Genomic DNA, 26,394 nt, shown 5'->3' on the forward strand with positions numbered 1-26,394 from the left:
TTAATTAATATTATTACCTTTTGCATTTGTTATTCTTTTCGACATTTCTTTAAAATTTAATTTTTTTCACCATTACATTCTATTTTTTCAATTTGTAATTTTAAAATATGTCCTTTCAATTTCAAATGTGCCGTTACACTCATATTTCTGGTTTTGATGAATCTGCAAAAGCTAAATGCTTTTCACGTGGGTAATTGTATTCTCTGGAGTAAGTATCACTTCTACATTCTCGCTCCGTTCGGTCGGACAAAGTATCAGACGAAGAAAGTCTGATATTTCATTTTCAAGTTTATACCAGTTCCGAGAGGTACTAGTATTGTTCATTAAAACTGAAGACAACGAGCTTCTGCTGCAACAGTAATTTTTTATACACACACTACCATGTACTCACTGTTTATTTTTTCTCTTAATTTATTTGAACTGCGCAAAAACACTTCTTAGAATAGGAAGTTTAAAAGTTGTAATTTTAAATGTATATGTTAAATGAAAACATTTTTCTATAAAAAATAACCTTTTTTATACACATACTTCCATGTACTCACTGTTTATTTTTTCTCTAAATTTATTTGAACTGCATAAAAACACCTTTGTCATGATATAAAGTTTAAAAGTTAGAACGGTAAATGATGTATGCGTTAATTGAAAATAGCTGTTCTGTGCAAAGACTTTTTTAATTACCGCGGCGACGCCGGGCATTCAACTAGTTTATATATACACAAGAGCATTGCTACCATATATGAAACCACCATTTTGGGTCTTGTCACTTCATCTGACTCCAACCGGCAGAGACCTTGTGTATGCCTAGCTTGATAATTTTCAATGTAGCTGGCTTGCAAATGGTATGTGTCAACACTTAGCCAAAGCTTTCTTTTTCAGAGAATTGTTTCCAAATTGTTGCAGCAGATGTTTACGTGATACAATTTTACCTGAACTGTCATCATTAATTAATGGCAGCGGTACACTGAACAAAATGACATTATATTCAAGGCAGGAAAGGTGACTTTTGTTCATTCTAGTAAAGTACTTGTCAACTATGGAACAGAGAGAATGTTTTATAGATATTATAGGCTTTATAATAAAAGCTATATTTAAAAAAATCAACATCCATGTTTATTAGAGATTTAACCAATCGTACTCTACTAAGGTTTTTATTTAGGTGTTCAGTAGGCTATACAGGTTGATCTGCACTTTCTGATTGTCAGAAAGTGAGATCAGCATACCTTGCACTGCCGGTGGCCATTTTGAGCATTGAGTTCTATCCTGTTGTTTACAGGTCGGGCAGTCTAGACAACAAGGCCATAGAAAACATGGCTGTGTATTTCATAGTAGACCCCTTTACATACGAATAGTGTAATCAATTTCTATTGCAAATGATAACTGCAAAATTATTCAGAAGTTTCAGTTGTCAGAGAAGAAGGGTCGGAGTATTTCATCTTGATCCCTTCACCACAAAAGTACCAACCATGATATTAATGTTTTTCACAAATAGCAACAATGCGGATTCAAATTTTTAGATTAAAGCCAAAAGATCAAAAATTTAACAAAGACAAAGTTTAAAATTGTAAATGCACATATGCACTGAAATCTAGATGACAGACACTTGTTGACAGACACGTGTTGACTCCTTTTCAGAGTTGTCTTACCCTTTTTAATATGTAACCTCTACGAGAGTCTCAGCATCAATATTTTACATGTATTTATTATATGTTATTGCACAAATGTAGGTTTCAAAAGATTACACACCAAAAATTGTAAAACAGGCAATGAATAACTACAACAGGTGGATATTTGGTAAAATGTAAATTACTGCTGGACTACATTTAGACATCAATGTCAATAAGCAGTTTGAAGCTGCCTTTGGTAAGAGATGTCTTTGTTAGTGGAATCGGAGGACTCACTGCAGTGAGGACCTTCTGCACAATAGTCCTGGTTTGACGGAATCGTCATTTCATTATCAAAACTCTAAAACAGATTACGGCCTAGTAGTGTTTTAGACAGCATTGGCCATGTTTTGTAAGTTCAACTTCTTATAGTACATACTTAAACCCAATTCTTTTGTCTTTGCCTGTTAAAAGGGTAGCTTTAATCTCATTTTGCTATCAGATTTCACCCAAATATAATATTAAGTATCATTATGAAGTAGTAAGTTTACTATGGTACTAACAGCGCCTCATGAGTGTCCTGAGACCACACAGCCTCATGAGACCACACAGCCTCTTGAGACCACACAGCTGTGAATATGCCAAACCCACTAGAAGATAGCTAAGTATACGTTAAGATTTATACAGAAGCTTGAGTTGGGTTGTATCTAATAATAAAACTTCATACATTCATTCTAATGGGCGCTGAATTAAGCTTTTTGCAATATAATCCGACATGGTTATCAAGATCATGAATTCATTTTGTGCAAGTTACTTCAACTGTTTATGGTGTTGTGAAATCTAGAAGTGAACACACCTTCGTAATATAAAAGACATCGTCAATGTTTTCTTGAAATCGCCCTTCATTTTCATGCAGGGTGATATCATCAAGTAAGCGTTGACGATGGAAAATTAGATCCACATCTAGTAGCTCATTGATCCACTAATCACAAGCTATAAAAATGAGCTGCAGCGTTCAATTACATGAGAATACACACTTTTCATATGAGTGTTAATTCATATCTATTCAATGACTGCTATGTTTAGTAAGGTACAGTCAAACCTTTATATACAAAGTTGGTTCGTTCCAAGATCTGCTCTGAATGCTAGAAACATCATCGTATGCTGGAGCAGATATTCCCATACGACTACACCGTAGTTGTTTAATTCATCTGCAGTATGAAACCCAAGCAATAAATACTTCGGATAATTTCACGTAGCATTGAAGCAGACATTATATAAAAATAAGTAAATCATTAAATTAGGTATATGTGGAAAACCAAGTGATAAAATTGCAATCAATAAAGAGAGATTTTACTTGTTACTTTACGTTATAGATGCTCCATTGTAAGACCAAGATAGGCAATGCATAGACTTGGAGGTAGAGCAGTAATAGAGATACTCAAATGGAGGACCAAGATAGGCAATGCGTAGGCTTGGAGGTAGAGCAGTAATAGAGGTACTCAAATGGAGGACAAGATAGGCAATGCATAGACTTAAAGGTAGTAATAGAGATACTCAAATGGAGGACCAAGCTCGGCAATGCGTAGACTTGGAGGTAGAGGTAGTGATAGAAGTACCATGCGTAACATTTTTAACTAAATTTTTCATCTTGCATTTTTTTCATATTTCAGTTATAATTTTTCTCTAGCCTTTCCATTTTTACCTACTAAATAACAGATTTTTAAGAAACTTTGAATGCTGTCTGTTAGAGTACAAATTAGCGTTAAAAATTGATATGTTGAGGCGATCTTAAGTAGAGGTTTGACTGAATTGCTCGCTTTTCTTATTTCTTACTTAATATTTTATTCAAAAAACTAAAAGATAATGTTGACAATTATGGTGCTACGGTTTCTGACATCGGCGTAATGAAAGAGTCAGCCAACGATTGCGCTGCTTGCTTGAAATGATGAATGAGGAGCCAATGAGAAAGTGTTTACTCATACCAACACACCATACAAAGATTTCATTTGATATTTGATGAAAAAGTCACTTTCGCTTTAAACTTGTTGGTATTGAAACTGTCTGAAGGGCAAACGGGTTCTTCTTAGAATGTGAAATAAAATCCAACCATGGCTATGAGTGTTATTGATGGTAGCAAACACCAGTAGGAATATTTGAGTCACAGGAGGTTATTGAAAAGGACCTACCGACGAGTTTACTTGATGGTAGATACAATTATCTATTAACTTTTCTCGGTGAGGTGACTGATATGGAGTTGCATAGTCCCATGCTGAATCACTGTATAGCAGCTGATTGATCTCTCTGGAAACATGGACTTCCGAGCTACCCAGAAATAGTATAACAGCATCATTCATGGCAGCTGACAACAAGCATAGCTAGCTAAGTCAGCATGATTCTAACAAGTGCATTTTAATGTTGAGGTCGCTTGGTAAAGAAGAAAACTTCAAACTAGAGGTAAGAACCAAAGCAACCTTGCTCTCACTCCCACAAATTGGTGTGTTAAGGACAAAGGCTACTGTAAGTTTTTGCAGTACAAATATTAAAATAGATAATAACTCCAATTGAACAAATTTACCTAAATCAGTCCAATGCCTAGTAATGTTAATTAAAAAGATGTGTTTCGGTTATACCTCCGACTTAAAACTTACGTTGTTTTAGCTTTAGCGTCTCCATTGCAATGTCCAATTTAAAAGCGCCATTTTCAGCAAAATGGTGCTTTTATCACTCTGTGATGGAAGACCACAGTAGCAGGCATGGGAGACAACTAAGCAAGCTAGACACATGGAGTTTTGCATATTCATAAACACCTCCTGTGAGCTCATCATCACATCTATATACTTTCAACTAATGATAGCATGGTATGGTTGTTGTTCTCTAGCTATGATTATTACTATCAAGTGTTTTGCTGTATCTGTAAGTAGTCAACAGCATTCAGTAAGTCAGTCAATTTCAAAAAATGTCACCAGCAAACAAATGGCAACATAAAACTTTTTTACTATCAACAAGTACTCATAACTCATAAATAGCACTCACCTGCTTTTAGTTGTCTGGGGATGAATGTGAGGGCTATGAGATGATGATGGTTTCATAACAGGCGCGAATGGGGAAACATAGGTTGGTAATAAAGGATTGTTTGCAGGAAAAGAAAACTTCTCAGACCATCTCTCTGGCGATGCACATGCAGAATAGCTATTTTGTTCAGTTGGACTCTCTTCCTGGTCTTGAGAGTTGTCACTAAATGTTTCTCTACATATAATAATTTTAACAATTTTATGCCTGCTTCCAGTGTTAACTAACTAAATGACTAGTAAATTTTCTTTTAGTTGTAACTGAAAGAAAAACAATATTAAATACAATTAATATCCACGAAAAATATTGCCATTTCAGTTCAAAAATATATGATGATAATCTACTTAAATTCACGAAAAACAACATCTGGCAAAGGCTAAACTCTCACCTGAGAATCTGAACTGTGCTGATGATAGCAAAATCTTCCTCTTCAATTCTATATTTTTGTAAAGAGATGGCAGCTGGAATTGTTTTCCCTTGAAAGTTGGTAAAATTTCCATAAAATATTGACTCTTGTTCACTACTTCCCCTGCAAACTATAAATAATAGGGTAATAATAATAAAATAAGAAAACTGTCTGCGCTTCAATAGTATACGGGTCTTTGAAGATGGCAATTGACATGTTGATTGGCTTGGGATGAGCATATAACCTAGCATCTCACACTACAGCGCAGCCTCCACTAACTGAGATGTAACAAATTATCCGTGTGAGATAGTTGCATCAGACAACAGTTTCGAAGAACCTAGGCACCGGATTGACTTCCATCAAATTGAAGCCGACTCGCTTTTCCATAATTGACTTATAGTGAGAGGTGAAAGGTTCATACAAGGCATCTTCTTTAAACTAGTGAGTCCACAGTATGATATACAAGAAATATAGCGTTTCACGTACATGTACGAAGGTGAACAGCAAATAACTTTAGTTTTACTATCTAAATTTAATATACCATCCAGGAACTGCTCCATGGCTGTTACCCAAATGCTAGCTCAGATTTGCATTTTTACTGACTATAATTGTTATTGTTAGTTTTATATGTAGAAACATGAGTTTTATTAATTTATTAATGAAAAATGATTAAAGATATTGAGAGAAGACAAAAATATTACACACTTTTTAAAATATTACTATTACCTGGATAACTAAGATATAAAATTTTAAAATAATACTGAGCATTTGCTGAGCGATGTATATTTTTGTCATAATTACATGTAATATGTAGTATTTTGGCTCAAGTGTAATTCTACATGTTTTTTTACATCTAGTTAAGCATTGCAAAGAGTTCTTTGATAGCATTTTAATATATAACAAAATCTAGAAGGTACTACATGCATATTATATAATCAAATGTTAACTACTTTTAAAATATAGACTCTGCCTGAGTTTAGGCAAACACACAATACAATTAGAACATCTATCTATCTACTATCAATAAAATAATTATTAAGTGTACCTTGGGCATGGTGTTTCGCAGCCTTTGCAAGACTTCCAGGTGCTATAAACTCATACCACGACCTGCCAAGAAGCTCGTCTTCTGTAAAGCCAAGATAGTACTCACACCTGTAAATTTCACATACTGCCTCATGTTACTGTCAACTCCGGGCAACATGTCGCTTCGGGCAACTGATCCATTTCCTGTCTATACTTATCAAACACAACTACGGTGACTTGAATTATTGTTTTAAACAAAACTCTGAATTGCTGTTGAGCATCTGTTTATATAAAATGACTTACATGGGAGAAACTTCTCGAAAAGTCATATCAAGGAGATGAACTGATGTGAATGCTGTCGTGCTGCCAGTAAAAGTTGTCTTTTTTATAGCTGGAGACAATATTGGAGTACACATGGCTACTAACACTGGTTCTTGAACTGCTAGTCCTGTTGCTGGTATGTTGAAATATCCGGTCACCTGTATTGGCTGTATTAAAACATCTTGTCACGTATTGCAACTATCAAAATAATGCGAATAAACTAGTTTTTTTCCAACCGTGCAAGCAAAGAGAGAATTATTTTCACCTGCTCATTTGATGTGCCTGCAAAGTACATAGCAATTCTACCTTTTAACTTCTCAAAACCATCCATTCAAACACCAATGGCGGGGATTTATGTAGAAATGCAATTGATTTGATATCAAACTAAGGGTATTTTTGCCTTATTGAATGACTTGTGTGGTAAATATATCTATGAACGTGGATAGTTTTTAGAATTTAGAATTTTAGCTGAAAGCGGTTGATGGACACCGTAATTGCTCTGGGCCTGTGATAAACCGATCGAGTTCATAACATAGCTGTCACAAAACTCCTTTCAGCTAAAATTCTATATACATTGTATATATACATATATATTTATACATATCACATCGATAATATATATATTACGTCTGTAATATATATATATATATATATCTATATATATTATAAATATATATATAATATATATTATGATACAACATAATATATATTTTATGTCTGTAATATATATAATATAAATATATATATAATATATATTATAATACAACATAATATATATATATATTATGTCTGTAGTCTATATATACTAGTTGTGCTACCCGGCGTTGCCTGGGTATTAAAAATCAGCTTATAAACAATGAGAGGTAATAAGAGTTGCCTGCCACTTGCTGTTAGCCTGGCACAATACCAATGGATAATTTGAGTAAGCTTACTAATAAAAACTACCGCTTCTCATGACGTTACACCATCACATTACATGGTGATGGAGAGCGGTAACGTGTTTGCTCCCATATACCGACATATATAATTGCCTAATGAATACATCAAGCTTGTGTGGTTAACTTGGTAAGGCGCCGGACTGGTGAACCAGAGGGTCCAAGATCAAACCATCTGCGATATGGATTCTTTAGTCCAAGATTGTAATAGTTACAGCTGCAACTGCACACATATGACCAGGTTTGAAAAATATATATATAAATTACAGACATAATGTATATGTTATGTCTTTAATATACATATATAATATATATACATGTATATATTACAGGCATATATATATTATATGTATGACTGTAATATAATAATATTATACATGTAATAATATAATATTATTACATTACAGACATGTAATATAATTATATTATTACATATACAATATTATAATAACATTATATGTAATATATTATAATATACACATGCATATTACAGCTTTTAATAGTATTAATAAATTACAGCTTATAATAGTATTATTATATGCTGTAATATAATAATATATATGTAATTTGTAATATACATACATTACAAATTCACCTAATTGGAACCTGGTGAATTTGAGAAGAGTTTAATCCATATATTTATTTCTCGAAGTTTGTGTCTGTGTTTGTCCAGCTATAGCTGAATAATTAATAGAATTAATTAATTAATAGAATTAATTAATATCTTGGAATTAAAATTTCGGGTTCCGTTGAGTTTGAACTGCAAGATTGCGACCGCACGTTTTAAAATCCACACGCTCTACCACTGAGCTACGCAAGGCAAATTGATCACGTATGTTATCATATACCGTATAGCGAATGCACACGCTAAATGACGTATTATTTGAAACTCTATAAATTCTATTAACTCTATGAAACAAGATGCTTTGTCGTGTTTTCTTGAACTTCTATTTTCGTTTTTTTGTGAGGTTCAATTGCTAAATCGTGGTCAAGGCCGATTCTTTTCACGCGGACGATTGTATTATTTCCATAGGAAGAGCCTCTGCATTTTCTCTCCATTCGGTCAGACAAAGACGGTACGATATTCCATTTTTACATTTGTACCAGTATCTCGAGAGGAACCATTAGTGTCGTATTCAAAGTTTTGATGGATAGCTTCTGGTGTAAAGTAACCTTATTTATACACATACATTTGTATGCAAGCATTGGCATTATTAATTCAATATACATTGTATTTGAATTTTTATTTTATTATCTCAGTTCGCATTAATTGTATACCAAACCATCTTTTATTGTAATCGTAGCAAAACAGACTTAATTTAGCTATTACTTGCTAATTATTTCACATTTGCATTTAAACCCTTTTATAGTTGTTTTATTTTTTTTAATTTATTTGGCCTGCACGAAACATTTATCTCATGACACGAAGTTTGAAAGGTACAGTTGTTTGACAAAGTTTGAAAACCTTTACAGTTGTTTTTATTTTCTCTTAATTTATTTCAACTACACAAATCACTTTTCTCATGATATGTAGTTTGAAAGTTAAAATGGCAAATGTTGTTATCTGTTAAATACAAATCAATTTTCTGTGCAAAAACTTTTTCATAACCTGAGCAACGCCGGGTTGTACAGCTAGTCATTCATCTAAGTGAAGTAGTAATCATAAAGCAAAACATCTGTCTGAAATACTTGAACAAACAACATGCCTTTTCATCAAAGAAACTTGACTGCCTTCTTGTATATCGTGAGAGAGAAATTCGACACCTGAACTTCACTTCCTCAGAATTCCAGTCAGACAAGATATCGCTAATTATTGCGTGGTCTTTGCTGTCAACAATGTCATATATGTTGTCTCCCTGCTTGGTAATGTCAATCTAAAATCACTTGAACATTTTTATAAGCAACCAAATTATCTCTAGAAGAGTAATAGTGGTATCTTTATTATAATAAAAACTGTATCTCTCTGTCTGTTTGATGCCACAATTGGAGGTCAGCAAAAAATATTGCATCATACACGATTCAAACCCAAGACATTCGGCTTGACAACCCGACACTCTAATACCTGAGCTAATTGTCCACCTTCTGGCACTTAAGATAATTGTGCAAACAGTTATCAGCTTCATGTGTTTTATCAGCGCACCTGATGATCTCTCACAGCATAGACTGTCAGAGTACTAGTATATATTTATACAGAGTACTAGTATATATTTATACAGAGTACTAGTATATATTTATACAGAACATACATGATAGACTGTCAAAGTACTAGTATATATTTATACAGAACATATATGATAGACTGTCAGAGTACTAGTATATATTTATATAGAACATACATGAGACATAATCATTTAACATTTTGATTACAATCCTCATCTTTGTAGTACAGTCAAACCTCAACTCACAATCACCTCACCATACTAATTTTTCAACATATGATGCAAAGTTGGAGCGAACATTTGGCTGGACAAGCAAAATAACTTCCAACATACAATGCACAACATTTTCCAACACCTTCCAGTTTTGTTAGTCAAAGCAATAGCGTTAGTAGAAATTAAAAATAAAGCATAACAATAGTAAGAATATTTAAATTAAGTTAATTTAAACTGTTGTTAGTGTAGGTTAGAGTAACTACGCATACATGTATGTTCCTCACCCACTCTACCTTGACATTGCTCTGGTCTAGTTACAATAAAGTGGCTGAGAAGGTCCTTGACATTGCTCTAGTCTAATACACTATTTAAAATATAGTGGATTAGAAGGTCCTTAACATTGCTCTAGTCTAATACACCACTTACAATAGAGTGGCCGAGAAGGTCCTTGACATTACGGGAGATGTGAATAAGCTTGCCCGAGCAGGTACAGACTAAGAAGAAACCAGGTAGAGCCTCCATCAGACAGTTCTCACCGTCATCTTCATCTTGTAAGTACACTGCCCGAGGACAAGACAGAAACACCATTAAGGAATATATACACATACTACACGCATATAGTAATTACTAATGTTCACTGCTGACTGCTTTCTTGCACAATAAAGAGTGTTTTGCTGACAGCATATATTAAAAACAAATCATCAGTGAAAAAATGTATGAAGTCACTTTAGCTATTTCCTTGTAACCTTGTTGAACAAATACATTATTCGATTTATGGACAGAATGGCCAGAATAGAAATTTACTGGAAAAAAAATTAAAATATAAATCCAATAGCAAATACTGAGACAAAGATTTTAAAAACTTTCAGGAAATCTTTTTGAAATCAACTTTCTGCAGAATGCCTTTTTACTTAGGAAAGACACGTAATGTAGTTATGTTAGCTAAACATGCGAAGATTAAATCATTATTCTGTAAAAAATGAAAACTGTCCTAAGTTGCTAGTATGGGGTTAGTTTTGCGCATCATTATGAATAGTTATTTAATGCTTTTCTGCTTTACAGTTTAAATGTTTATGCAAATCTTTATATCATATCTCATTATAGCCAAACCTGGGAATTATCAGATGACAGAAGTAATACAATATACCATATACCTTTTAATCTGTCTACAATCTACATATCTGTCTAGCAACGGTTTGCTGATCTATTACTTTAGGTGTCGATTTGTAAACCAGCTTGTTCTATTTTGGTTATCTGCTTATCACCAAACCTCGGCATGTCTGCCTTACAGCTACCGCTATAGCCATAAAATGACAACTATTCATATACATAAATCTACAAATAGTTTAAAGAATAGGTTGTACTTACTTTTCAGCTACTGTCAGTTTTAAGGATGCGGTCTTTCCTTTCATCAGGCTGGAGTGCAGCCTGATGAAAGGAATGGCTGCATCCTTGCAACTGACAGTAGCTGAAAAGTAAGTAAAAACTATTCTTAACAGTATTTATATATTAGCTCCATGTTTCATGTTGAGCACTCCTTATTAGCTTTACTTAAGTGATTACTCTTTAGGTTAAATACTTCCACGGTAGACCTATACAACTGTATATACATATATTTATACTTTTTATACAAAGTTACATAATTATATAAATACATTAATTTTATTCACTATGCAATCATATATCTACACTCAATCATGCATTGTTATTTCATCTACAAATCTATTTATGGTATATAACTGAATATCTGAACATACTAATTTTTCAACATATGATGCAAAAGTGGAGCAAACATTTGGCTGGACAAGCAAAATAACTTCCAACATCAGGCATATTCATTGATCTATCTAACTGTTGATGTATAGCATCTTTTATCAACCATATCCTCTATCTATTGTACTGCACACTGTATGTATACATGTCTGTCTAATTGCAAAGCTGTTCACTCGTGTATATGTCAATCTATGTTATCTTAAAAATGCATCATTATTAACATTCAACTCCAACCATACACCACATCTAATACAGTCTGTTAAATGGAACTTACAGTAACAAAAGTTTTCTGAGCTGTTAAAAATTCTCAGTCTGAATTAAGATTGGGCTCATGAGGTTGGCCACCAAAGTAATTCACACCACTGACCATAGTACTAACTTACTAAACCGTTTAAGTGACTTACATTGCTGATCAAAATACGAACTTACCAGGCAAGCCCAAAAAGTGGCATCTTCTGATATATATACAGGCCATGCTCATGACTTCTAGCTGACTAAGACGCTGCAGCGATTTGTTCTTAAGTGGGAGTAACCCTCTAATATAGTCTATCTCCTGGTTGATCAACTCTCTTCTCTGCTTTGACGATTTTGTTGGCACGACAGGGTCATCTCTACTACAACAGCAGCATTCTATCGCTGACTTCTATTGACTGGTGGCAGGTTTATACAATCGCAAGTAAAAATAGAATACGAATATAAATACAATATAAATATAATATTTTATGTGCATGTATGAGGGTGAACAGCAAATAGATTTAGTTTTACTATTTAAATCTTTTATACTATTCAGCAAACATTTTGTAGTTGCTGTCTAAATGTTTAATCTGATTTTTATTTCTACTGTTTATCATTATTTTTTTATACATAAAAACACATTTTACTAATTTATAAATGAAAATTGATTAAAGATATTGTAAAAACACAAAAGCATTACGCACTTTTTTGAAATATTATTATTACCATGATAACTAAAAATGCTATTTACAGAAACAGTAAGATATTTTTTACAATTGACCAAACTCTGACCTGTTAAATGGCCAAATGCAATCCAAATATGAGGCATTAGCCAATTGCTAAAGAAATAATTAACAAATAATTAAAAAAAACCAAAAGATACCGTTTCACAGAAGCTACACAAATATTTATACTGTGCTTCTTAATACACTAAAATTACATTACATGTATAATTTATAAAACCAATCATACAGGTTTCAATTGACATCTAATTACACAGCAATGATATTTTATGTTATTTGCTGTCGATCTGTAACAAAAATTAATATGTTGTGACTCCCTTGATCCTTGTTTAATTAGTTTTTATAACATTTGTTTAAAGTAACCACATTATTGTTTTCGTTTGATCTCGTGTAAATTTTTTTTAAACAGTTATAGATTTGTTGAGAGATAAATTTTCAAGTTACTACATCGAAAATTGTACAAAATCCTGTGATATGTAATAAAACTATATCTATACTATATACACTGCATTTACCAAGATGTAACTCAACATTTTGCAATGCGTTACAAATAAGTTTGTGTATTCGTATTATGAGTTTTTAAAGGAGTTTTTACTATATAAATATATATAATATGACTGTGGTTAGGATAGATCCCGTCTTTAACTTCCAGATTAAGCATTTAATTTGAATGTATTTAGTAAACTTCTACATGGGTAACTCATGGCATGAGATTTAAGTGTGTTCAAGGAGAAATCAGGGTAAAGATGGATGAACCAATTATTTATATATTTATGTAGATAAAAAAGAATGTTGAATGCTCAGACTGTTATACAGATTATAAATGTTTGAGTTTTTCAAAGTTAATAATTTTAACCCTGTAAATAAAATAAACTTTAAAAACATACAGTAAAATGATACAGGATGGAATAGAGTATTTCTGCTTAACCTATAGACTAGGAAAACACAAGTTAAGCTGAAGTATTTAACCTTGATTCATACAACCTATGTAAGTTTGACCTACCTATATTTCCCGCGTGCAAATTGACTACAACTATTTGGTGTATATGTTCAATTAGAAACGCATTTTAATGATTATTTTCACACCAGTTTTGCATTATACAAACCACCTGGGGAACATAGCATTCACATTTACTAACCTGTCTGTATATGTGTACCTTTTGAGTAGCATCAAGTACAAAGCCTAACCAGTGATACATCTATGAGTAAACACTAAGCACTGATACATCTATGTGTATTAAATCTTGCATTTAATAGACCCATTCAGATTCCTAGTTCACAATTACTTAGCTCGTCTCCCATGAGTAATTAATGTTGTTGGGTTAGCCATTAATGACCTAACTCACCCCAAAATATTGCCGTGAAAAAAACAACTCATCTTTTCAATTAATACAAGTGAGTCTATTGTGCTCTTTGTTAGGTTTCAGCTTGAAAAGGTTTGAGAAAACGCATAGTATAGAAACAAACATTCTCCTATGAGAAATACAAGTACATTGACATCTTCCTGCTTCTAGATTATTTTGGAGTAGATCTTAAAAATTCATCTAACAAGTTTAGATCTGTTAGGAAAGCGCAGATATTTTCCATCGTAAAACAAATAAATAATGGCCAATCTAATCAGAATTTTATTAAAAAGAAACTTATCGAGTTTAACGTGTCTCTTATGAAATAAAACTTGAAAGGTTTAAAATGATTCAGCTAAATTAAACTACTCACAAAACAGCTTTACAAAAGACAGCATTTACCCTTTGGCAACATTTTACACATTTGATAACAGATAGAAAAAAGTACAGTAGCAGTTTTAGTTGCACTGCTGCTGCAAATAAACATAATTGAATGTTTATACAAATTTTAGATATTATTTTGCAAATAGTGAATTTCATGAAAGGTTTTGCGCTTTCGCACCTGTAAAGGATACAATTATTGTGTGAGCTATGCTCAATACTACAATACACACATTCACTCTAATTATCATCAATCCAATTGTTTTTCAGAAAATTTAAATATGGCAGATTTGGTTATTTTATATACTAGACTCATCAATACTTTGTTAATAGATTTACTCAAAGAGGTTTTAAACTGTGAAAACTAGTAATCGTGTAAGAAAATTTAAAATATCCAATGTTATTATACCACTTTCTTATTGAGTGTTCTATCAACTCATTCTTTTAACCAGCTACACAGGAAATTTCTAAGTTCATACTTTTGTATAGTTTGGTTATGCCACTTTAGTAATGTCCTTGCCACAATGAATCATCGTTTATCATTTTATAAATTTTTAATAACAAAAAGCTTCTTTGATAAAAGTAAACTATATCTTAGTTCTGTACAGTAAATTTGCAAAACAAGCTCGAGAATTCCATGCCAGATGTTCTAAGTCATCAACCCAAGAAAGACTCATACAAGACTGACTTACCCATGATAGTTCACAGAAAAATACTGTCCAAACATAGTTTGAAGGTCAATAGATAGAACCTTTCAAAATCCAGACCTATCGGTTTCTATCCTATATTTCAGGCTTAAAATCTTCCAAAATGTTTAAATTTGAATTTGATCACGTATAATAAAAACATCTGGTTGATGACAATGACCAGCTAATACTGCTAGCATGGTAGCTGAGAAACCAAAAATAGACCGCACGTATTTAACGATCCTCAGATCATGATTTCAGATGTTATCTAGATTTATCTGAATTAGATCCCGTCTCTCGGTGGAATAACATTATATTTATGCGAGGTAGGTGCGAGGTTAGTGCATTGTTAACTCGGTTATTATGATACGATTAGCCTTGTTTACAACAAATTCAATGCAATTAGCTCATCCATTAATTTTAACAACTTCAATAAGAATTAGTTTGTAGTCTTAAGAACAGAGTCATCAGGTGATACTAAATGAGATTCAACTAGGGAATTAAGGTTTTTCACAAAAACTGATACATTTAAGTATATGCTGATGTATGGGTTGATTGGTACTGCCTACACAAATTATGAATATCTTGGCCCCAAAGTGCCTCGACATTAAAAATGAATAGGTCATACCTAAAAACTGTCTTATGCCTAGCGCTAAATAATTTAAAATAACATCAGATGGAAACGAACAATTGTCAGCTTCTGTTTAATATAAAACACTTTTTATCATAGCTGAGAGCAACTACAGGTGTAGGATTCAATAAGACATTGCTTTACACCTATTTTGGATCATCTTCATCGATTTGCAAATTTGATGTATTCAAAGAGTTTTATAACCATAAACGGTTACCTATTTTATAAAAAATAAATAGTTAACTCTTCTAGATATATCAAAGTCTATTAGCTTCCAAAGGTCTGCTGGTGAGAGTATCACTAGTAAGAAGCATATTGTTATAAAAACAACTGTTTGTGAGCCGGCGATTACTGTTTACTATGTAATAAGATAATACAATGTCATAATTTGAAAAAAATATAAGGGTGACTGTAATTCAAGAAAATATTCTCATTAACAGCAACTGTTAATAAAGTAAGATATAATCTGTTAAAAAGCTCACTAGTGGAAGCCTGTTGTTATATCCAAACATTTTAAATTCTGTAAACAAGCAGACATGGCCATGATAAATAGAACTTCTATTGAAACAAGCTTGAAGATATAACTACATGTACTACATACACATCTACATACAGCTGTCTCTATTTGTACCTGTTTCTTGCTGCACACATAACAAAGCGTTTTCTCGCTTTGATATGGCCCATGTAATCTTCTTCAATGCTTTGTTTTAGATATGCCAGTTGCCATATCTAACCAATGAGCTATAAAGCTCATAGCTATAAAGCTTCAGTGACCTTTCAGCATAACATTTTTGATGTTAGTCATCTTTGATAAGCCGCATTCAGTTTATTTTCGTGACTTTAGGAAAGCCGGCTTTTGCCAAAATTAGTTTGTAGAAAATCGTGGATGAAAACTCTAGTAGAAGGCTGGAGAAACTATTTAGGTCTACTATATAACTGTGCAAATGTTTCTAAAACTATTTTTGACAGTTCTAAAGTGATTTCTCCATTTCTGTTGAGCATACTACAGAGGAGTCTTAAGAGCCAACTTTTGTAGCATATAGCTTGTTACTTCAATCAATTAAGAAAGATTCAATATGCTGAAAGAATGTGATCACAGTAATAATAATTAAAACAAGTTTCGATCGATTGGGACCGCTGGTCTACTTGTTCAATACGAACGACTTGAAACTACAAAACACTAGTAAAGCAATAAATGAAGTTATTGTTGCACACAGCTGGAATATCCACTCGAAATATTGGTTGAGATTGAGTTTACTTAGCTTAAGTGCCATGACTGTTCGAAACCAAGAAAACAAGCTGGGATAATTTTCTTTGATGACGGCGTTGAAAGAGAATTATTTCTTACCAAATGGGTCAAGACCATTAGCAAATCAAGTGGATTCCATAACAGATGTACACAAATGTTATCAACTTCTCGCTAACTGACGTAAGTAAAAAAGTGGTAGAGTTACGAATTGACTAATTCTAATAAAAGCCAATTACAATTACTAGGAACAAGTATCAGTTGATCTAGATTAAATATAAAAGTAGTTGTTGATGTCCATGTCTGTCTAACATACACCGCTATTTAGTGTTACAAAATAGTGTTTTTATCTCATTTACAATCACAGTAGTTACTACTTCTTTTAATCAATTACACTCATGCCAGCTTTGTCAAGCCCTACAGCTTTAAAGTATTTAGCGGCGGTAAAGCTGAGGAAAGGAATCATTGTTAATTTAACTTTCTCCTTTTATGAAGTTAACTATATATTTTTGTGACATGAAATAAAATTTACTGTACAGCATAATTTAGCCAAGTTTGCTTGTAAATACATGTAATTAAAATTTTTTTTAACCAAATTTCCTGCAATATTTATGACACAAATTTAACTCAATTTCAACTGAAAATTGCCTAATTTGCAATGTATATTTGTCTAGTATTGATTTTAAAAAGTTCTCCTCTGCTAATTTTTTATAATCAAGCAAAGCCCTGACTATGATGGTTTCTTAGGTTTTGTAGAACACACAAATTTATGTGCTTTTCCTTAAAACATAAAAATTCTTTTAAATCAGTTGAAGAAATTTTATGAAAAGTTGGCGAAATGATCAATAGTAAAATGCCTTCGTTTTTAGGACCATAGTCAATATTCAACTGCTTTGTAAATTCCCGAAAATTGAAAGGATTAAATACAGAAACTTAGTGAGTTCTTTACAACAGCAACACTTGATAGACTGACATTCATCCACTGAACTCTAACCTTGGATCAGGACCATCAGAATCATCAATAACAGCATCAAAAAGCTTTTCAGAAACTTCCAGTTGCTCCCACCCTCTAACAATGACTAAAAAATTGTATTTTAACAACATAACCAACAGGACAAAAAAAATGTGGATTGCTTAACTAATTTACTACAAATATGAAAACTGTTAGATTACTACAAGGTCATAATGATCCAAGAAAATGTAAAATGAAAATAGAATAAAAAAAGTTTTCATAAACAGTACATCACGTTTGGAAACAAAGAATGATCTTTAGAGCATACACAATAAATAAAAAAGAGTCATGAAAAAAACTAGACATCACAGGCTAATTGAAAAATATATCTTGAGTTACAGAAAATAACATCACATTAGAGAGTGCTTTGCAAATGCAAAAAAGATGAGAATTCATACATTTGACAAAAGCCTATAATAAGAATTGTTATCAGTTAATTATGCAGAAAATAATGCAAAACCATTATTGATGGATACTAGATATAGATGCTCCTGATAGAGACAGTGGAAAATTAACAAATATCAACATTTAGCATAAAGTTTTATGAATGTTGTCAGCAAATGTAATATTTAGTGATAATGGTATCAGCACAACAACTAGCAGCACATATTTTCAATGTAAATTTCTTGCAATGCGGGTTACACAAATAAAGATAATAAGTGAGAATTCTAAAGACTAAATACAGTACAAACTTTTGGATATCTCAAGATTGAGCAGAAACAACTCTATGAAATCATCGATTAAACTGAATAGCTATAAAAATGAGCTAAAACAGATTTTGAAATTAAAACCAAAAGTTGGGTAAAGCTACCAAGTTTAAGAAACGCTTTTTCTGCTTGAGATTGTTTTTCAGATGATAAGCAGATTATTTCGAGCCGTTCAACTACAGCCAGTACGCACGCTATTGTCGAAGCACTGACGTGGAAAATCCATAGAGTCTAGCACGTGATCTTTTGAGTTACGGTGCGTCTAAATTGGCACCATACAGCTCTAGAGCGATCAGGCTATAGAATGTTCTAGCTACATCTCGAAAATAGCGTGTTCTTGTCCCTTTGTCGAGTACAAAAGTGAGGCATTGTCGGTTTGGCTTCGCTCTTAAAAAGATTTCTAAATGTTCAAGGTTATTTTACATTAGGTAGGGTGTTTTACGCAGATTTGAACAGAAAGAAATGATATTCTGTAAATTCCTTCTCCAGTTTACATGCAAAGCTCCAGCCACGATGTTGAATTGAATAGGAGTTTAATGTTCGAGGACTGTTTTCTGAAAATGGACATAAATTAACATTAGTGTTTCGTGTTATTTAAAAAATTTTTTGATGCTGTATATTTCCGTTTTACTTAACTACGCTGCTTCAATTTCGTCGATTTTAGTATGTTTTAAATTGCACTATTTTTGTGCCTACTTTATTATTCTTTGCTTCTTACAATTTTTGAAAGGTTTAAAATATTGAGGACTAATAGGTAAAAGTTTAGGCGTGTATTTTCTATATTTAATACTATCTTACATTCTTGGCTTTGTTTATTACGTGACAGTCTATTTAATTTTCCGTTGCTACTTTTGCTTCTAGTGGTATGTACGTTTTAGGAAGAACATTTGAATCGTCATTAAGACCTTGAATCACTAGTTCATGACTTTCTAGGATAAATAAAAATGGTGAAGGAGACTAAGTACTATGACCTACTTGGCGTACAACCAGATGCAACAGACGACCAATTGAAAAAAGCATATCGGAGGCTGGCACTAAAATTACATCCGGACAAGAATCCCGGTGACGAGGAAAAAGCTGACCAGGTAAGGGAAAACGATTCGTTTTTACATGTGATTTTATGTTGTAACATACATCTTAACAAAATCACAATCATTTTTATTGCAGTTCAAAAGTATCTCCCAAGCATATGAAGTCCTTGCAGATCCCAAAAAGCGCTCTTTGTATGATGAAGGAGGTGAGCAAGCTATAAAGGAAGGCATGAGTGGTGGAGGAGGGTTCCACAATCCTACAGATATATTTGATATGTTCTTTGGAGGCGGACGCAGAAACCAAGGCCCTCCTCGTGGCAAGGATATAGTCCATCAAATAAAGGTTAATTGAAATTTTTTTTACAAATAAGCCTGTATGTACCTCTGTTCAAGGTTATCGTGTAGTCGTTCCTGTTGCATTAACGCAACTAATCTCAGATAGCAGATCACCGTAGGTAAAAGCCTAAATAAAATTATTAATAGCCTAATTCAGAAGCAAAGTTAATTTTTTCCATTGAGGTTCATGCCATTGCAGTAGTTTTGGTAGATTGTGGTCCTATTAATGTACTCACTGTTGCATTACTTGTTTTATGAAGCGTAAGCTCAATGCACCACCCAAACTTGTAATTGCCCGATGTGAACATTATAAGGCACACACAGTAACTGAAATGCTTGTAAGGAATTGCCACACATGGTTAATCTGTTTGAGTTGGTTTAGTGTTGCTATAAGATGAACTGGGTGTTCTTTAGGGTGAAAAACAAAAAATAGAAACTTGTAGAGTTAAAAACAAAGCGCCATTCATTATCTGCATAAATATATGCTCGTTTTGTAGGTAACCCTAGAAGAGATGTATGTTGGCACAACCAAAAAATTGTCACTTATGAAAAAGATTTTATGTGCACCCTGCAAAGGTAGGTTCAATGTTCATGTCAGTTTTATTGCAAACCTTGCTGAAATTGTCAAAAAATTCTGTTGAGAAGGAATGACAACCTCAGTTCAGTAGTTACATCGTACCAGTTCTAGTCAAATGCTTCAGATGCCATTTGCCATACATATTGTTATTGGCTGCTGCAAGTAGTTCAGTAACCTGTATGTGGTGTTAGAGCTAAAATATCCTTAGGCGCAGACCAGTCCTGTATATTAATTGCGTTACCAGCTATTGTAACTACAGTAAATTTTTTATGTCAATCTAAAGGTTTTTAACATTCAAAGTACATGAAACAATGGATTTTGTTAGACACTGGCTTATTTGTGGTAAAATTGCACAACTACTTTCATATCTTCACATGTTATTTTTCATTGGTCTCTTCCACATGTATGGTGTTAGCCAGCAATGACCCACATATATCTTTGTAACCAAACTATGTTTGCAGTTTGGCTTGTGTTAAGCATGGTCTGTCTGTTTGTCACTAAAGGAACTGGCGCTACAAAGGAAGGTGCAGTTGTTAAGTGTAAAGGCTGCAATGGGCTAGGAATGGTAGTCAGGAGTCGTATGATAGGACCTGGTATGGTTCAACAGATGCAGAGCGTTTGTCCAGCTTGTCACGGAAAAAAAGAAACTATTGACTCCAAATACTTGTGTAAGAACTGTAAGGGAGAAAAAGTCGTGCGAGAGAAGAAGATATTGGAAGTGCACATAGATCCAGGTGTGTAAACAGGTCAATCTGTTTCTATACACAGCAAACTTTTCATTGTCCGATTTACTCTAGCTTTGCCATATGCTGAATATCAATACAACTCACGATGTACCAGGCTGTTTATTAGTTTATACTGCTCTGCTTCAACTTTAATTAATAGTTGATAAATCTAGTTAATCCATTTTCAAGGTGAGTATATAATGTATATATATATATATATATATATATATATACACAGTCAAACATGGATAACTCGAACTTCACGGGACCAAGCAAATGTGTTCGAATTATCAGAGCGTTCAAGTTATCAGAGCACTGTCACAAGTCCATGTATTTACTTATTTATTAGTAGATACATGTACATATACAAACTATAATATAAATCGAAAGCACAAATGGCTTGTTTCAAATTAAATGCTTCTAATGTAAAGTTTAAAACGTTTTTATCAAAAAGTATAGAGATTTTTCTATCACTTGAGATTGGTTCGTTGTTTGAGATGATGTTATTGCCAGGACGTTTTTTAGATTAACATCGGCAAAACTTGATCGTTGTTGAAATGCTCAAAAGAAAAGACATCTTTTTCTTTTGAGTGTTTTACCCATGATCAATTTTGCCGATTTTTCTTGAAGTTTATGCAAAGATTACCTTACTTTACCTGGGATTTGTTAAGAGCAACACTCCGAGGCAGTTCAATTAAAAGTTTTACAGTACATTGTATATCACTCACGCTGTTTGAATGGATACTTATTGAATGTACACACGTATTCTGCGTTTAGGTCAAACAATGAATAGTTTTTTATCTAAGACAACGTATACGTTTAATTACAACAATTTTTAAGACGTTTTAAACATTCAACATTCCGACGTTGATTCAACACGGAATCAACGTCGGAAAACTATTCATCACGGGCTAGCCGGGTCACGCACTCAAGGATTTTCGCCACGCACATACGAAACAAAAACAACATGCTGTTTTTGTTTTGTATGTGCGTGGCGAAAATCCTTGCGCGCGTGACCCGGCTAGCCCGTGCTATTCATCGTATAGCAGTATAAATCAAATTTCACCAAACCTTTAGAAAAGTCGTTGACAAAAATATTTTGCCGATGGTGGTAATAACGACGCTTATAAATTACGAAAAGATGAGGTTTACCTCTATGACTTTGAATAAAGGGATTTTCTAAAGCAACAACCGATAACAACGGCTACCGATAAAAACCGTTTCGGTAGCCGTTGGGCAAAAAAACAGTTTGAATTAACAGTGTTGAGTTCGAGTTATCTATAGCAATTTATCATTACGTGGGAACGGACCAAAGAAACCGTTCGAATTAACCATGTGTTCGAGCTATCCGTGGGCGAGTTACCCATGTTTGACTGTATATATATATATATATATATATACAGTGGTGGACAAAAGTTTGGACTCACCATGCATTATTGACTATTTTGAAAATGTGTTAGAGGTTATTGGCTTTAATTTTCTTCAAACCATGGCAAATTACATATCGAGCTGTTCAGAAACATGCTGGCTATACAATGAGATAGATTTCCATTTTATTATAAACATATCAAAGGTGATCAGAAAGGATTTCCGCAATCATATATGTCATCAATGATAAACGTCTACTCTGACTTAAGTTTTGCAACATTAATTTTGATCAAAAACTTTGTATGTGACTAAGATGTTGTATGGTATAAAGTGTATATCAAACACTTTATCACTCTGTATGTGATAAAGTGTTTAAACTGAACACTTTGAGGCCATGAGGTGGTTTATATCAAAATATCTTCTAGTATTAGCTAAGTTATATTCTTATTACAGGAATGAAGGATGAACAGCAAATAACATTCAGTGGTGAGGGTGACCAGGGCCCAGATTTAGAGCCTGGTGATGTCATCTTTGTATTAGATGAACAAGAGCATCCAGTTTTCAAAAGGGCTCGTTCAGACCTCCATATGAACTTGGAACTGACTCTGGTAGAAGCTCTTTGTGGCTTTCAGAAGACCATAGAAACTCTTGATAAACGAACGTTATTTATTAAACAGGAAGCAGGTTTGTGTACATCATAGGTACATATAATTACAGCTTTGAAATGTAAACACTTGAGCGCTCAGTAGCTTTTTGAGAAGGAGTAGTGTAGGGAAACCAGCCATCCTTAACCTGTTTTCTAGACTTTAACTGGGTTTTCATGCAGTTTGTTGTATCTTCCCACTAGTTTATGAAAAGATTTTCAACACTAGGGACATTAGCTGCCATGAAAAAGCTTGTTTTCACTTTTTCATGACTCTAGTAATTGAGATAATGGCGTCATAAATGTGGACAGTTATGATTGCATTATCTCTTTCCATGTGACATGCTGCATATTGTAATGGCCACATTCATGGCTGCCATTGTTAGAAAGTTGAACTGTTATAAAGGCTGCATATTATAATGAATTTTTCATTTTTATGAAACGTGCTGTGTTTTGAAATTACTAATACGTCGCTGTTGTAGTTATGGAGTAACAATGGGAATTATTAATAGAAGGGCTTGAGGTATGAAAGGTCATGAATTACTTTTGAGTTATGTTGATCGAGAATGTTTAGCTTTCTCATAATCTTCTTGGTTATTTCAAACCCATTATTGCTCAAGGAATACAATTTTTCATTAATATCGCTAATGGTTTACACTTACACATGTAATATTTGAAGGTGTTATTAGTGCCAAATCAAGGCACCAAAATCCAACGACTAAAATCTTCTGTAGAACTTGGCAAGGGTCAGCTACCTGTCCGACCTGTGACACACTGACTAGTCAATAAGCTGTTATTTATGGTAGTTGTTAGGGAACTGCCTGCTCATTCTATGAACTAATGTAAAGCATTGCTGAGAATTAGCTGTACTAATGAACTATGTTGTTTGAATAGGCAAAGTTTAAAGCTTACTGCTCGTGTCCTCTCTGTTCAGATCTTAACTCGCAGTTAATGACACGGTTTGGTTAGCTTGAGCTCATGCTTTAAATCTAACCCTGTTGGGAAGAATGTCCAAGCAAGTTCCGCATGTATGAAATGTAATTGTAGGGCGAGTTATAAAGCATGGTGACAGGCGTTCCATCACCGCGGAGGGCATGCCCTCTCCAAAGAACAGATTCAACAAAGGACAACTGATTATTCATTTTGATGTTAAGTTTCCAGAAGAAGGCTTTTTATCACCCGACAAATTGAAAGTGAGTTGAACTAGCTTGGGATTCAAAGTGAGAATTTATAGTCGGCGTACATTAAAATGCTTAAACAAAGTGTATGCTTTATTGAACTCCGACATCGTCTATATATGTCCACTATTTAAATCCTTGAACATTGTAAAGCAATTAACCCGTATTGAAGAGCACTCAAAAGTCACTATATGTATACCAGACATCCGAAACTAACCTTGTAACTGCAGAGATTAATGCTTGTTAAAAACGTTTTGTGGGATAGTCCTAGGAATAACTTGAGATTATCATTAAAAATGGATTTGATTTCAATGATAGTTCGTTTTGCTGTACAAAGTTCTTTGCATTTTCAAAGCTTGTCTGCACTCATATTTCAGCAAGGTTTAACCTATTCTAAAATAGTCCAACTGATAAAATTTTCGTCAAAACTACTTGAGTACTGTAAAACATAACAATAAATAAACCAAATAAAAACGACAATAAAATACTCTAACTGTAACATCTATTTAGCTTAACATCAGAAAGCCCGTTGTAACAAATATTTGTTTGTAAAAACTGAAATTTTTATCAAGTCTAATTTATCGTTCAATTTTTGTTAAGCTGCTTGATTTTGTATGAGTTTATTGCCTACACAAATTATGAATTTTAAATATCTTGGCCCCAAAGTGCCTCAACATTAAAATGTCTGTAAGGTCATACCTACAATTGTCTTATGCCTACTTCTAAATAGTTTCATATAATATCAGCTTGAATTAAAAGATTGTCAGCTTATCTCTTTGATATAATACAATTTTTATTATAGCTGAGAGCAACTACAGAACTAGAAGGTTGCAATAAGACATTGCCTTACAAACTTGTACATGATCTGTACAAGTTTATTACCACCAAAACAAACAAAAAAGCGCCATTATAACTATTAAGAAGTTTTTAGTTCTTGTAATGTAGGAACTTTCTTTGATAATTTTCTGATGACGTATGATGACTCGATGTTTATACATCGCTGTGAATGACAGCAATTGGAGTCACTACATTTGTGGTTGTTTCAGAAAGAATCTTAAGATACAGGTGAATTATGTTCTTGAGAGACCCTTTTTAAATGTGAGATCATTGCTGCATTCCATCAAAACTTCTAGCAGTTGTTCAGTTCCCATGACATTTTATTGCAGCTACTAGAAAAAGCCTTACCCCCCAGAGTACCTGTGGCACAGACAGCAGCCATGGAAGAAGTGAATTTGCAGGACTATGATGCAGACACCGCTAAAAGACATGTAAGTTTTGCACACCATCCACACTACCATCTGTTGGTATTGCGTTGCAGTACTGCATTTGTTTGAAGGAAATGTGACATGTGGGTAGATTGATGGAGCTGATTGAACATGGAGTGAGTGCGACAGAAATATACTATTTGTATAAAAGACTACTATGTGGCACAAAAAGTCTACAACTGTATACCTTTGAAACATCCACAGCCTAATTAACACATAACAACTTGGCAAATGCCATCTCATTAGATACTGTGTTACATTATCATGACAAGATTAGAATTTCGACAGGGTTTACTCATTGGAGTTGTATTCTCCATTGATCACTGCAGTTGGTCATTTTCTCTCATTTCTACTCAGTAGGTGGTTTATAACTAATTTGTCATGTCTATTTGTAGCATCAGTACACTGATGGATATGACAGTGATGATGAGATGAACGGACATGGTGGGTCTAGGATGCAATGTGCTTCTCAATAATAGGAATTTTAGTCTATCTTCCAAACGCTTTGAGTTGAAACTATTACCAAAGTGTTGGTATTGTTTGGACTTCTGCCAGTTTACCAGAGTTGTCCAGTCCAGCTAAATGGTGTATTGTTCTAATTGGTACTATTAGCTTTTAGGCTAAATTGATCATGTTTATGTTTGTGAAAAAAACTGATGCTATATACAAATTGAAAAAATTCATATGTAGTAATAATAAAAAGCAAAAATAAATATATTGTATGTATTTCTATTAATTGTATGATATTGTAATCTAATATAAATACAGCTTTCATGGATATTCAG

The 26,394-nt window shown here is 33.4% G+C and overlaps 2 protein-coding genes across 2 annotated transcripts; one reads left to right on the forward strand and one right to left on the reverse strand.

Annotated features, from left to right (window-relative positions):
* Positions 1–1,686: 1,686 nt before the first annotated feature.
* On the reverse strand, positions 1,687–18,855 carry LOC137400647 (PAS domain-containing protein cky-1-like). The gene is made up of 12 exons (XM_068086979.1): positions 18,804–18,855; positions 18,591–18,680; positions 17,762–17,846; positions 11,933–12,117; positions 10,157–10,290; positions 9,065–9,232; positions 6,406–6,590; positions 6,125–6,231; positions 5,062–5,209; positions 4,638–4,850; positions 3,791–3,926; positions 1,687–1,962 (listed from the first exon to the last, which is right to left on the reverse strand). Exons 1-12 carry the CDS (start codon positions 18,853–18,855, stop codon positions 1,834–1,836), a joined length of 1,632 nt encoding a protein of 543 aa, XP_067943080.1. The 3' UTR covers positions 1,687–1,833.
* On the forward strand, positions 18,793–26,394 carry LOC137401183 (dnaJ homolog subfamily A member 1-like). The gene is made up of 9 exons (XM_068087567.1): positions 18,793–18,914; positions 19,420–19,571; positions 19,654–19,860; positions 20,351–20,429; positions 20,934–21,164; positions 22,977–23,207; positions 24,214–24,359; positions 25,511–25,612; positions 26,005–26,394. The coding sequence occupies exons 2-9, from the start codon at positions 19,431–19,433 to the stop codon at positions 26,083–26,085; spliced, it is 1,218 nt and encodes a 405-aa protein (XP_067943668.1). The 5' UTR covers positions 18,793–18,914; positions 19,420–19,430; the 3' UTR covers positions 26,086–26,394.

The sequence above is a fragment of the Watersipora subatra genome, chromosome 7, assembly GCF_963576615.1.
Source record: "Watersipora subatra chromosome 7, tzWatSuba1.1, whole genome shotgun sequence".
NCBI classification, from domain to species: Eukaryota; Metazoa; Bryozoa; class Gymnolaemata; order Cheilostomatida; family Watersiporidae; genus Watersipora; species Watersipora subatra.

Excerpts from the sequence above, each read along its gene's own strand:
- LOC137400647 (XM_068086979.1), bottom strand. The coding sequence starts at position 18,855 with ATGCCTCACTTTTGTACTCGACAAAGGGACAAGAACACGCTATTTTCG. Across the intron at positions 18,681-18,803 it reads GAACACGCTATTTTCGAGAT|CGTGCGTACTGGCTGTAGTT; the intron begins GTAGCTAGAACA and ends CTTCGACAATAG. Across the intron at positions 17,847-18,590 it reads AAAAGCGTTTCTTAAACTTG|TCATTGTTAGAGGGTGGGAG; the intron begins GTAGCTTTACCC and ends ACAATTTTTTAG.
- LOC137401183 (XM_068087567.1), top strand. The coding sequence starts at position 19,431 with ATGGTGAAGGAGACTAAGTACTATGACCTACTTGGCGTACAACCAGAT. Across the intron at positions 20,430-20,933 it reads TTTATGTGCACCCTGCAAAG|GAACTGGCGCTACAAAGGAA; the intron begins GTAGGTTCAATG and ends TTGTCACTAAAG. Across the intron at positions 21,165-22,976 it reads GGAAGTGCACATAGATCCAG|GAATGAAGGATGAACAGCAA; the intron begins GTGTGTAAACAG and ends TTCTTATTACAG.